General features: G+C 59.0%; 1 protein-coding gene and 2 non-coding genes across 4 annotated transcripts; all 3 read left to right on the forward strand.

Annotated features, from left to right (window-relative positions):
- The first annotated feature begins 1,480 nt into the window (after positions 1–1,480).
- NOP53 (NOP53 ribosome biogenesis factor) lies at positions 1,481–10,099 on the forward strand. Of its 2 annotated transcripts, XM_026481947.4 has the most exons (13): positions 1,482–1,730; positions 2,182–2,246; positions 3,951–4,059; positions 4,742–4,941; positions 5,323–5,393; positions 6,503–6,598; positions 7,802–7,906; positions 7,987–8,190; positions 8,470–8,645; positions 8,823–8,889; positions 9,510–9,586; positions 9,691–9,747; positions 10,040–10,099. In XM_026481947.4, the coding sequence occupies exons 1-13, from the start codon at positions 1,507–1,509 to the stop codon at positions 10,044–10,046; spliced, it is 1,458 nt and encodes a 485-aa protein (XP_026337732.1). In that variant the 5' UTR covers positions 1,482–1,506; the 3' UTR covers positions 10,047–10,099. The 2 variants fall into 2 exon arrangements, with proteins under 2 accessions (XP_026337733.1, XP_026337732.1); XM_026481948.4 differs by lacking the exon at positions 10,040–10,099 and having other exon boundaries at positions 1,481–1,730; positions 9,691–9,751.
- LOC113243654 (small nucleolar RNA SNORA54) lies at positions 3,167–3,289 on the forward strand. The gene has a single exon (XR_003312192.1). It is a non-coding gene; the product is annotated as a small nucleolar RNA SNORA54 (small nucleolar RNA).
- Positions 8,932–9,041, forward strand: LOC113243655 (small nucleolar RNA SNORD23). Its single transcript, XR_003312193.1, has one exon. It is a non-coding gene; the product is annotated as a small nucleolar RNA SNORD23 (small nucleolar RNA).
- Positions 10,100–12,233: the final 2,134 nt, after the last annotated feature.

Below are 12,233 nucleotides of genomic sequence, written 5' to 3' on the forward strand. Positions count from 1 at the left end.
CCCTCCCCCCCACCTCCCGCCGCGGGGGCCTGGGAACCAAGCCCCGGGGCGTGGGGCTGTGCGCGCGCGAGCTCGGGCACATCGTGCCTCCGCCCCCCGCCCTGCCCGCCTGCGGGCACCACCTGGGACGCCACCCCTGACACGTAACACCAGGGACAAACGGGCTTCTGGAGGAGAGGTGACGCTGCCCACAAGGACCACCCTGTGTGCGCACGCGCGCGCGCTCACTCCCAGGGGGCCTCAGCCTGCGGAACCCGCGGGCTGAGCCCCCGACACACGCCCAGACCACACCCACCGCGGCCGGGACACGCTGACCGCGCGCTCTTGCCGCCCACGCGCACTCTCCCGCTTTCGAGGCTCCCAGCGCCCCCTGGCGGGCACTCGGGACCTGCGCGGGCTGCGCTCCGAAATCCCGGAGCGAGGCGGTCCGCGCTCAGGGCTCCAGGGCGGGTCGCGAGGATCCCGCTGGGTTCCACTGTGCGGCCACCTGCCTGGCGCCCTCCGTTTCTGTGCCTTCTTCGCTTTCGAGTCCAGAACGGACTGTAGGAAGCCCTGGATCCCTATGAATGGTTGCCAGCGCCCAAGGGCCTCCGAGCTTCCTTCCTTATTTGTAAACAGCAAAGATTAGTTGATTCTAAGATGAAACCTCAGGGGGTGAGCCAGTAACAATAGCTAAGGTTTAGATACTAGGCACAATCTTTTTTTTTTTTTTTTTAAGATTTTATTTGAGAGAGAAAAAAAGCACTTAGGGAGAGAAGCAGACTCCCGGTTGAGCAGAGCGCCCAATGTGGGGCTTGATCCCAGGACCCCCAGATCACGGCTCCAGCCTAAGATGCTTAACGGACTAAGCCACTCAGGCGCCTCCCAGGCACAATCTTTAACTTGGTGCGTTTATTGTCTCGATTCGTCTCCTGCATAATTTATAAGGCTGATGTACTATTATCGTCCCTATTTCACAGATGAGGAAAGTGAGGCACAGCTAAGCAGCTTGCCCAGGATTAATGATTCCGAGCCTGCATTGCCAACACTGTTTCTAACACTCCTCGCATACAAGGTGCTGTGCTCCCAGCTCGACGTTCGGAAAGCTCTTGGATTTCCAAGATTCTAGGATCGGAACACTGAGAAGCCAAACGTTCTGAGACTAGAGCGTGTCTTCTGCCGAATCTGCCACCGACGGTTCTGATTTTCTTTTTTGAGACAACTGGATTAAAAATAATAATCAGTAAGTTAAAGATTAAAAATACACGCCGTTTTAAAAAATATTCCTGGGCCGCCGGAAAGGTGTCTACCTAGGGCAAGAGCCGCGAACCGAAGACCTGAGGCCGACGGAAATTTGCATAAGAGGGAGGAGATATTTACCCTTTATCCCCGCCCCTTGGAGGCTCCAGCCACTTTACCAAGATGGCGGTAAGCGGAAGTATGTCACGGGAGGGGGCGGGAGATCTGCGCGCGCAGGCCACAAACGGGATTTCGGGGTGCCCGTGGCCGAACACTTCCTCTGCCAAGATGGCGCCGGGAGGCAGTGGCGGGGGCAGCACGCGCTGCTCGAAAAGCGAGGCCGATTCCGGCTTCCTGGGGCTGCGGCCCACTTCGGTGGACCCGGCGCTGAGGCGGCGGCGGCGAGGCCCAAGAAATAAGAAACGAGGCTGGCGGCGGCTCGCTCAGGAGCCGCTGGGGCTGGAAGTTGATCAGTTCCTAGAGGACGTGCGGTTGCAGGAGCGCACAAGCGGGTGCGTGGGGCGGGACTTCCGGGCCGGCCACGTTAGGAGTGGCGGGGTGCGAGACCGAGCGTGCTTGGGGGGACTTCCGGGGGGCTGTGCGAGTCTGTTTCGGGCACCGCTGGACTCTGGGGTGAGGTTGGGCGACTTGGGTTACCAGATACAGGTCCCCCAGTGTCAAATTAGAATTTAGGTAAATAGTAATTGTAGCGCAAGTATGTGCCGTGCATCCATTTTTGCGTAGTGCTGAGCGATAATTATTACGGTATTTTATGCATTATGATTTGTTAAGTACTAAGTTCTGTGATTTAAAGGGAGAGGCTTTAGCTTGGTGGGATCCCATGGCGGGAAGAAGGCGGTTGAATGAGCATAGTATTAGAGCCCTGAGAGGTAAGCCTCCCTCCCCAGCAGCTTGCACCCTTCCCAACATCTCTGGCTGACATTCTGCTTTCGTCTCTCCTAGTGGCTTGGTGTCAGAGGCCCCGGATGAGAAACTCTTCTTCGTGGATACCGGCTCCAAGAAAAAAGGTGCGAAAGAGCTTTCGGTGTCCCTGTTAGCTCCTTCTCTAGGCTGGCTCAGCCTCCGAAAGAGTCTTTGTTGATGGCATGGAGTGGATGGCAGGCATCGGCTAGGAAGGGTCTTTGCTATAAACAGGAGGGCCTGGAGATGAAAGACTAACAAGTCAGATTTTTTTTTTTGAGGTATCCGAGCTTTCAGTCTTCAATCTGGCAATTTCCAAGTCTCCATCTGGCACAGAGAAGCCTGCAGGGGTCTGCCTGTGAGTAGATTAAACGTAAACTGGGAGGCCTCATTAACTTGCAGAAAAGTTGTAAGGGATGAGACCTGTTTTAGTAAGACGTGCTTGGATAAGAATGAGAGGATCTGTTTTAATGAGTAGGTAAGAAGCTCGTCTTAATCTGCTCGCTTTTATTTGCCAAAAGGCAGGGTTGCGGGGGGGTAGCTGCTGAAACACAGTGCAGGAGAGGTGAGTTAGAGGTGGCTTGAGCAAATAATACACTTTTCATCGGTAGGTAGAAAAACAGACCGAGAATAGACGATCGCTTAAACGAGGGGATAGAAGACAAGCTAAGGGTCTGCTTTAATGAGCAAATGGCAAGCTGTTTTAGCAGCAGGATGCCCTTAGGGAGCACGTGTGGGTTCAGTCCAGGGGTCCGTTCCAAGGAACTGAGACGGCCTGTTTCAGTGAGCAGAAAAAGAGGGAAAGGGACCTGCTTTGAGGTGCAGGAAACTTTGAGCAAGCAAGCAAGAGATGATTATTAAAGAGGTCACCTTTCACGGGAGCGAGCGTGTGAACAGCGAGGGGAAGGCAGGACCTGCCCTAGTGAACAGGGTAGTCACGAAGGCGTGCTGTGGCCAGTATGAAGTCTCTGGGAACAGAGGAGAGGCAGTTTATAGTTTCTGCTTTAGGCTTAAAAAGGAAAGACAGAGGCACTGTTCGTGGCCTGTTAGTCTGGCTGTGGCTTACGGGCTCCATTCCGGTGCTACAGCAGCTCCAGTGGCATGTGACTGACCGACTCGTGGCTCTCAGTTTCAGGCCGTGGGGACACAGGGAAGAAAAAAAAGAAACAAAAAAACAAAGATAATACTGACCGTGGGCTTTCCCAGGTGATCACGGTGCCTTATGCTGTTGTAGTAATTACCTTTCCAGACAACCCCGTGAGGTAGGCATTAAGGTTCTCATTTTGGAAGGCCCGGAGAAATGAGGTCTTCTATGATGTAGCCTGGGAAACGGAAGGACGTGGGTTCTGTCCTAGCGTGTGTGGTCCTGGAGTTTGCTTTTCACTATCGGGTGAAAGAAGGTGGAAAACCGTTGTGCTGAGAATCAGACATTTTGGGTCCCGAGTCCAGCTCCCTGGGCCTCAGTGTCACTTGGTCGACTTCTTTCTCGTTAGCATTCCTGGTTTCCCTGCCTTGTCCAGAAGCCCCTAGTGGGCAGGGCTGTGGGTCTAACGCTCTCTCTGTTCCCAGCACAAGGCTGCCTCCAGGTGGCCCCGGAAATGGGTGTGGGGGGGGGAGGCTTGGCAGAGCTTGGACACCTTGGTCATCTCTTTCCCCAGGTGGAAGCCGGGGGCCAGCCCGAGGCTCCACGTCTGCACCGGGATGCGGGTCTGATGGCTGCCGGGGAGCTGAAACGCAAGGGGTGGGGAGTTGGTCTTGGGAAACGAGAGGAGGCCAGAGCCCTTGATTGCTCTCCTTTCTCCCAACCCCAGAGCTGAACAAGAAGAGGACCAAAAGCCAGAAAAGGTCACTTCTTCTCAAGAAACCCCTCCGTGTTGACCTCGTCCTAGAGAACACATCCAAAGTCCCTGCCCCCAAAGAGTGAGTGCCCCCCACCCCCAGACCCGTCTTTCCTGCTGGGCTCTGGCATCATGCCCTCCTCTGCCGCAGCTGCCACTCACTTCCGGCCCTAAGGGAGTTCCTGGGGAGGGATGGGGTCAGGTGAGCGGCACTTGGAGGGGAGGGATGGGGTCAGATTGGGGCTTTGGGAGGGTGGATCGGAGGAAATGAGGTGGGGCCTGGGTGTTGTGGCTGAGGCAGGCAGCTGGGGGGCCTCGGCCCAGCCAGGAGCTCTGGGGATGGAGAGGAGGGATGACGAGTGGTAGCCATCAGGAGGCCCGGCAGGCTGGCTTAGTGACAGCTCTGAAGGAGGGGAGGTTGGATGGTGATGGGGCGGACAGAGGGCAGCTCCTGAGATGGGGATGTGGGAGGAACGGCTGTGGGGGCGAACCTGAGGTCAGTTTTGAACTGATGTATTTTAGGTTCCTGGGAGATCCGAAGGGCTAGGGCTGCAGAGGCCGCCATATTGTTGGCTCTCGGGTCAGGGGTTGGGCTCTGAAGCTGGGTAGGAGACGCAGGAGGAGCCCAGAGGAGGTTCACCTTGTAGAGGGTGCTCAGGAGAGGGGCTGCTGAGTAGTGGGGGGTGCAGAGCCCAACTGGGAGGAGGCGGGCCCTTTCTCAGGCCTCTGCTTCACTCCACCTGTGCTGCTTCTCCTCCACCCAGCGTGCTCGCCCACCAGATCCCCAACGCCAAGAAGCTCAAACGGAAGGAGCAGCTATGGGAGAAACTGGCCAAGCAAGGCGAGCTGCCCCGGGAGGTGCGCAGGGCACAGGCCCGGCTCCTCAGCCCTCCCGCGACCAAAGCCAAGCCCGGGCCCCAAGACACCATCGAGCGGCCTTTTTATGATCTCTGGGCCAAAGACAGTGAGTGCCCCTGCTGTTATTTGTGGGTGGGGATAAGGCTGCCCTGCACAGTTGTGCAGGTTGTGCACTGCACAAGAGCGCAGCGTCTAAGGGAGAGGGGCTCTGTGGGTGTTAACTCGATGATTCTTCGCCAAGTTCAGGGTCTTGAAGGGGCTCCTTTTTCCCGAGGGCCGCCCCCTGCCCCTTAGCCTTGGCTCCCTTCTGCTTTCTGGACCTGTCCATATGCTCTTTTGGCTGGCATTCAAAACCCGTCAAGGTCTGAGAGTCAGTCCTTCCCTTGTCCATGCTTCGGTGATGTCTTTAAGAGGGGGGAGGGATGGGAGGGAGCCCTTCAGGCCACACCTGCAAGCTCTCAACAGCCACCCCCCACTGCCTCCACAGACCCTCTGGAGCGGCCCCTGGCTGGCCAGGACACCTTTTTTCTGGAGCAGACCAAGAAGAAAGGGGTGAAGGTGAGACCATGGCAGCAGGGCGTCCTTGGCAGCCAGTCGGAGGAGGGCTGTGGTGGTGGGAGCTGCACTGGGGGCCTCGAGCCTTGGTCTCAGCCTGTGGCCAAGACCACACGTGCAGGAGCCAGGCCTTGAGCTGGTACCTCCGGAGGAGAGAGCCGGGTGGTGGCGGTCAGCGGGAGGTGCTTCAGGGGGGTAAGTAAAGCTTCCCTGAGAAGAGGCCTGTACCGATCTGTCCACTGGGGGCGGCTGCTGTGCCTGGACAGGAGGGCAGGGCTGAGTAGCAGGTCTGGAGGAGGCTGGCCTGGTGGGGGGGAGCACAACTCAGATTTTGGAGTTTTCCTGAGTGGTCTTACGGAAGAGAGTGATGGGGTCCAGGTAGCAGCTCTGAGGAGACAGGATCGGGGTGGGGGGTTGCTGAAGGGGTGACCCAGGACGGCACCCTTGGGCAGAAGCACTGAGACTGGTGGGCAGTCGGGGGTGGGGGCAGGGTGCTTGCAGGGTTACCCCCAGGCTTCTCCTGGGGACTGAGGGCCTTTGCTGGAGGCACATGGGCAGCCACCGCCCCCAGCCTCCGCCGGGGTCTTACTGAGGTGCAGGTCCCATCTGCATTCAGATTCGGGCCAGGTGGACCTGGGTTTCTGCATTTGTCACAGGCTCCCGGCAGGGTCCAGGGCCACACTAGGAGCCTTTGTCAGCCCTCTGCCCACTGTTCCCTGCTCTGAATGACAGAGATTGCCTCACACGCTCTGCCGGTCCTGCTGCAGGTGTCAGAGTGACAGATTGGGGACTAAAATAAGGTGCCCTGTACCCCGTGTTTTCGCCAATGTTGCACACCAGGGGGGTCACGGGCATGTTTCTCAGGAAAGGCAGGCAGGGCCCCTCCCTGCAGGGAGCTTGCTCGCCCTGGGGATGTGGCTCCCGTGGGTAGCACAGCAGCCGGGTAGCAGGTGTCCATTGTTGTAGACGCCGGACCACAGGCACCTGCCAGTTGAAGGCCGTGGGCCCTGCCAAGGCCACTGCCGTCTGCCGAGCCTGGAGTCTCGCACCGGAGCTTGTGAGGTCTCGAGTCGTGGGGCTGCCAGGCTTCATGCTGCCTTGTCCTCCTCCAGCGGCCGCCACATCTGCACAATAAGCCCTCCCAGGTTCCTGCCGTGGAGGTGACACCGGCTGGAGCCTCCTACAACCCGTCCTTTGAGGACCACCAGGTACGCGGCCTCTCAGTTGTGACCTGGATGCTTGGTTGGCTTGCCTTCACCGGGCCCCTCCTCTGTGTCCGCCCGCTGCTGGGGAGTCAGCAGTGACTGGGGCAGCCCCCTGGCCTGCCCTTCTGCGGCTCATGGTCCAGTGGGGGAGACAGACCCATTCCCAGACAGCGATGACCCAGAGGGCTGGGAGGAGGGAACCCTGAGGAGCCTTGGGGGTCAGGGAGGGCTTCCTGGAGGAAGGGGATATCAGAGTTTAGACCAGAGGTCTGAGGAGGAGTTTGCTGTGGGAGGAGGGGAATGGGTGTTTCGGGCGTGTTCAAAAAGCAGCTTGTGCAAAGGCCCGGGGGTGTATGAGACCGCGCCGCCTTTCCAGGGAGTCCACGGGACTTAGATGCAAAAGGCCTCAAAGAAATGTTCGCAGTCTGAGCAGGTGAGATTTATCTGAGGCCTAGGCTACGTCAGCAGTGGGACACCCGGCGGTGAGAGTCACCGTGTGTTTTGGTGACCTCTGTTGAACACGGATGTCGTGAACAGAGGGGACAGACCTTTTGCCCTCGGGAGCACAGGTTCCCAGAGACAGGTTGAGATCCTTGAGGAGACACAGGACACTCACGCGAGTGCCGTTCAGCCTCGTTCACGGTAAGAGGGCCTCTCAGCCGACCGGGAGCAGAGCGAGCGGCCTTCTGCTCCTGAGGAACGGCGTCCACGGAAACGAACCCCGTGACGCCGAACAGGAGCAGGAGGAGGCTGGTCACAAGCAGAGGCGGCCACAGGCCACGGTCCGTTCCCCCGGGGACCGATGCGGGTGCTGGGGGAGAACGTGGAAAGGTCGGTCCGTGTTATGTTGTTCACAGAACCGTAGTAGAGCTAGGATGCCCGCGCCTGAGGATTCGCCGCCTGACTGCTCACGGTTTAATGGTTGTTAGTGTGTCTGCAGAGTTGTGTGGCCCTCACCAGTGTGTTAGACTGTTTTCATCACCCCAGAGAGAGACTTGGCGCCATCGGCCGTCACCCTGCATGCCGCATCTTCCCTGTGTGGCTGCCGCTGTTGGTCCTGTCTTTAGGGATTTGCCTCTGCTGGGTCTCACGTGAGACCGCACCGTGTGCAGAGATCAGGGACTGGCAGAGTAGGCAGGAGGCTCGGGAGTAGACAGCGCCCCCTGTCTGTACCTGGGTCCTCACCCCGACCCCTTCCCCTCCCAGACCCTGCTGCTGGCGGCCCACGAGGTCGAGCTGCAGCGGCAGAAGGATGCGGAGAAGCTGGAGCGGCGGCTGGCCCTGCCCGCCTCGGAGAAGCCTGCCACCCAGGTGAGCCCACATCCCCCCGCCCCTCCCACTCGGCCTCCCCCGGCCTCGCCCGGCCCCTGACCCACTGCCTCCCACCCCAGGAGTCTGCGTTCCAGGAGATGTGCCAGGGGCTGCTGGAGGAGTCGGACGGGGAGGGGGAGCCGGGCGAGGGCCAGGACAAGGGGCCCGACGCTGGAGGCGAGCAGGCCGAAGGAGCGGAGGCTTCACCTACGCCCGTGCGCCTGGCCGCCGTGGAGAAGAAAACAGAGCAGCAGAGGCGGCGGGAGAAGACCGCCCGGAAGATGGTGAGCACAGCGGGCTCCAGCCTGCTTCTGCTTGTCTAGCAGCCCTTGGGCTCAGGATGCGGCAGGGAATGTTCCAGATCGAGTCTCGATGCCTTGGTGTTCTGTTTCAGGGTGGGGGGGGGGGATTTATGGACCACCAGTGGGTAAGGAAGGTGGTTTCAGGAGATAACTGCTGTGAAGAAGTGGAGGAAGGTGGCGTTGGAGGGGCCCCCGTGGAGGGGCGGTCCCCCGGGGGACGGCGCTCCCCCCGGCCCCTGACTCCGACCATCCTTGCTGCAGCGGGTACAGCAGGCCGAGGTGCGGGCCGCCCGGCTCCGGCACCAGGAGCTCTTCAGGCTGCGCGGGATCAAGGCCCAGGTGGCGCGGCGGCTGGCGGAGCTGGCCCGGCGGCGGGAGCAGCGGCGGATGCGGCGGCTGGCCGAGGCGGACAGGCCCCGCAGGCTGGGGCGGCTCAAGTGAGGCCCGGCGGGGGAGGGGGGCGGGGGGTCCTGGTTCCCTGCCTGGCCGCCTTCTGGAAGGTCATCTCTTCCCCACAGAGCCCCATGTTCTGGAAGGCCCACTGCCTAGGTGGGGCCTCTGGAGTCGGCTGCGGGCAAGGCGAGCCCCTAACACCCCGCGCCCATGTTCTCTAGGTACCAGGCCCCCGACATTGACGTGCAGCTCAGCTCGGAGCTGTCTGACTCTCTCAGGACGCTAAAGGTATTTGCCCACCTGGGGTGTTGTGCTGTACGGGAGACCCCGTGCCCCGTGATGATACCCATCCTTGCTCCCCGTGCCCCCAGGGGCTGTGGGCGACATCATGGCTGCCCCCAGGTTGAGCCAGTTGGGCTGATGCCTGGGGGCTGAGGGCATGGGGTCCTCTGGGCTGAGGGGCCCGCTGGTATGGTGATTGGAGCCTGTGACCTGCGGAAGGCCTTTCCTCCCAGGCTGGTCCCAGAGCAGCCGCTGGTGTCCCGGCCCCACCTTTCCTTCTTCGGTGCCAGAGAGGTCTCCCTAAAGCTCAAAATGGGCCTTGGCCCTCCTCCGCTCAGAACCTGCCATAGCTCCCAGTGGCCCGGGCTCCTCGTTGCAGCCCTGGGCCCTGTGGGTTGGCCTGCCTTGGGGCTCCAACCAAGTCTACTTCATTCGTGGGCCAGCCGTGCGCCCGCTGCTGCCCCCTGCCCGGTGTGCTCCACTCCTTCAACGGCCTCCATCCCGTTGATTCTGCAAACCTAGCCCAGGGGTCCATGCGCATCACCCCACCTGCTCAGGGCCAGGCTGAGGCCCGTGGAGAGGTCAGAGGCCCCCCACGCTGAGGCCTCCCTCTCTGTGTCCCGCAGCCCGAAGGCAACATTCTCCGCGACCGTTTCAAGAGCTTCCAGAAGAGAAACATGATCGAGCCTCGGGAGAGAGCCAAGTGAGGGTCCCCGGGGCTGCCGTGGGGAGTGAGGGCTTCGGGAAACTTCCGCGCCTGTGCTTGGTGGGCTTGCTGGCCACTGACCGCTCCCTCCCCTCCTGCAGGTTCAAGCGGAAGTACAAAGTGAAGCTTGTGGAGAAGCGCGCGTTCCGCGAGATCCAGTGAGCGGCGCTCCCCTTCCCTGCCAGGCCCACTGGGCTCCCGGCTGTGACAGAAACCCCTCTAAGCTACTTGAGAAGGAGTCCTTGTCCTTCCCTCCTTCCCGGTGGGATCTTTTGGCCAGACCCGGGAGAGGGGCAGCCCACTAGATGCCCTTGAACCCAGAGTCAGGGCAGGGGAGGGTCCCCAAAGGGAAGTGGAAGGGCCCGAACCAGAGTTGGGGGGTGTCCAGTGGGTGAGGCTGTGGGGCCCTTCCTCCCTTCATGCCCTCAGTGCCCTCTCCTCTGTCCCCAGGTTATAGCTGCCGCGGGTTGCCGGAGCCCCCACCCTACAATAAAACACCGCTGACCGACACCTCGGGCTCATGTGTGACTTGTCTCCCTCCTGGGGGCAGCTTCTCTGTGTGTCCTTCTGTAGCACGTGGAGGTGCAGGTGCGAGAACGTTCATCTCCACTGAAGCCTAGTGTGGCCAGATCTTAGGGGGAGAAGGCAGAGGAGACGGGGCTTGCAGGCTGGCAGGCGCCGGGGGGCAGTGGAGACCGCAGCTGGGTGTCTGACGGGACACAGCCCACGTCCTTCTGCCCAGGGGACTGAGAGCAGGTCTGGGTACAGCCCTGTCATGTGGGTGGTGCTGACTTTTGCCGAGCACCTACAGTGCTCGTAAGCAGACAGATTCCCTCCCAACAACCCAGTTGAGGGGGGCCAGTCCTCTCTGTTCTGAAGGTGAGGGACCGGAAGCACATCCGAAGGGACTAATCCCTCCTCCCCATACCGGTTTCAAAAGGGATTTTTTAAAACCTTCCTTTTACAAGTAATAAAGGACCATATTCTCAGTGTGAATCACTGATCCCAAAGCACCGTGATTATTGCCCTGAACCTTTGTTTTCCAGTCAAGCCCGTTCCCTTCTCTGCAAAAGTAACTCTCACTGTGGTTCAGCGTGAATGATTCCAGCACGTTCCGTATGTGATTCTGTTAAATTATATACATGCACGTGCAAAAATAGAATTGTTTTCATTTTTCTATGTCTCGGATACAGTCATACTATACATAGTTCTGTAGAACTTTCTCCATCTGTACAGGGTGCTTCTTTCTCTTATCTTTTTTACAGCTGCTCAGAATTTCAGTGTGTGGGCGTGCCATAACGTCACCCCGGCTCCCACTGGTCCATCTAACGACCCTGGAAGGAGTATCGTCCATGGGCCATTTCACATGTGCCTGTAGGACAAGCCCCTGGAAGGGAAAATATATGTAAAGGGTTTGATAGGTTCGGTCACATCCTCGTCCACGTTGGGATGTGCTGGTTTTTCCCCTGCAGTGCGGTTTGCTCCGAGCTTTCCTTTTTTTTTTTTTTTTAAGATTTTATTTATTTATTCGACAGACAGCCAGCGAGAGAGGGAACACAAGCAGGGGGAGTGGGAGAGGAAGGAGCAGGCTCCCAGCGGAGGAGCCTGATGTGGGGCTCGATCCCAGAACGCCGGGATCACGCCCTGAGCTGAAGGCAGACGCTTAACCGCTGTGCCACGCAGGCGCCCCTGCTCGTAGCTTTCTCGCTGTGTGATCTCCCAGTCTTCAGTTCACTGTGGTTATCAGTGAGGTTGATACACGTTTGCAGGTCCTCACCGGCACTTTGCTCTGTGCTGGTTAAACCGGACCGTTTTCCTCCTAGACGGCATTTTCTTGTTTACTTGGCGTAGCTGTTGGTTACGGCTCCTGAAGTCTGTCCTGCACGTTCCAGGTCCGAACATTTCTCCCAGGCTGTTGCCTTTTTGCTTTGTATCCGGTATCTGTCAGAAGACTGTTTGTCACGTTCTGTTAGCCTTTCCCTTTTTTATTGTGGCCTTTGGAAAGGTTCCTCTGGGACGTGATGTTTATAAAAATAGAGCCAGCGGTTTATAAAAGAAGTGGATGAAGAGGAGACTAATGCCAGCCCCCCCCCCCTTCCTCCCACATCCTGTAAAACATCAGGGCTTTAAGGAACTGTCCCTGCTGTCGCTCCCCCTCTCCCCTCATAAAAGTAAAAAGGAATGTTGTGCAGACAGGAGAATGTGCGGATGGGGAGGAGGGGGCAGGGCATGGTCAGCTGAGGTGAGAATCCGAGCCACTCTGTGCAGAAGGAGCCTTAAGCCTCAGCCTCTGACCCCAAAATCCCAGAAACCCATTCTGGGGAGGAAACTGGATGCCCAGAGCCAGCCACAGCGCATGCGTCAAATACGAGGGTGCGGGGGGCTGGGCTGGTCAGCGCTATTCCGGGGCACGTCCCGCAGCCTGGAGAGCCCTCCGGAAGCTCACGCCGTTTAATCGCCTGGGGAAATGCGTCTGTTCCCCTGCGTGCAGAACACGGGCCTGTGGCAAAGGCACGATCTGGGGTTTTCTGCACGTAAGTTACAATTCACATCTGAATTTTACATCCAAAGAGAAAAAAACTGCTGAACTCGAGCTCCCAAAGATTTGCAAGCTGAGCGCTGCGCTGAGGGCTGCAACTTCCTT

This window comes from Ursus arctos, unplaced genomic scaffold (assembly GCF_023065955.2).
Source record: "Ursus arctos isolate Adak ecotype North America unplaced genomic scaffold, UrsArc2.0 scaffold_19, whole genome shotgun sequence".
NCBI classification, from domain to species: domain Eukaryota; kingdom Metazoa; phylum Chordata; class Mammalia; order Carnivora; family Ursidae; genus Ursus; species Ursus arctos.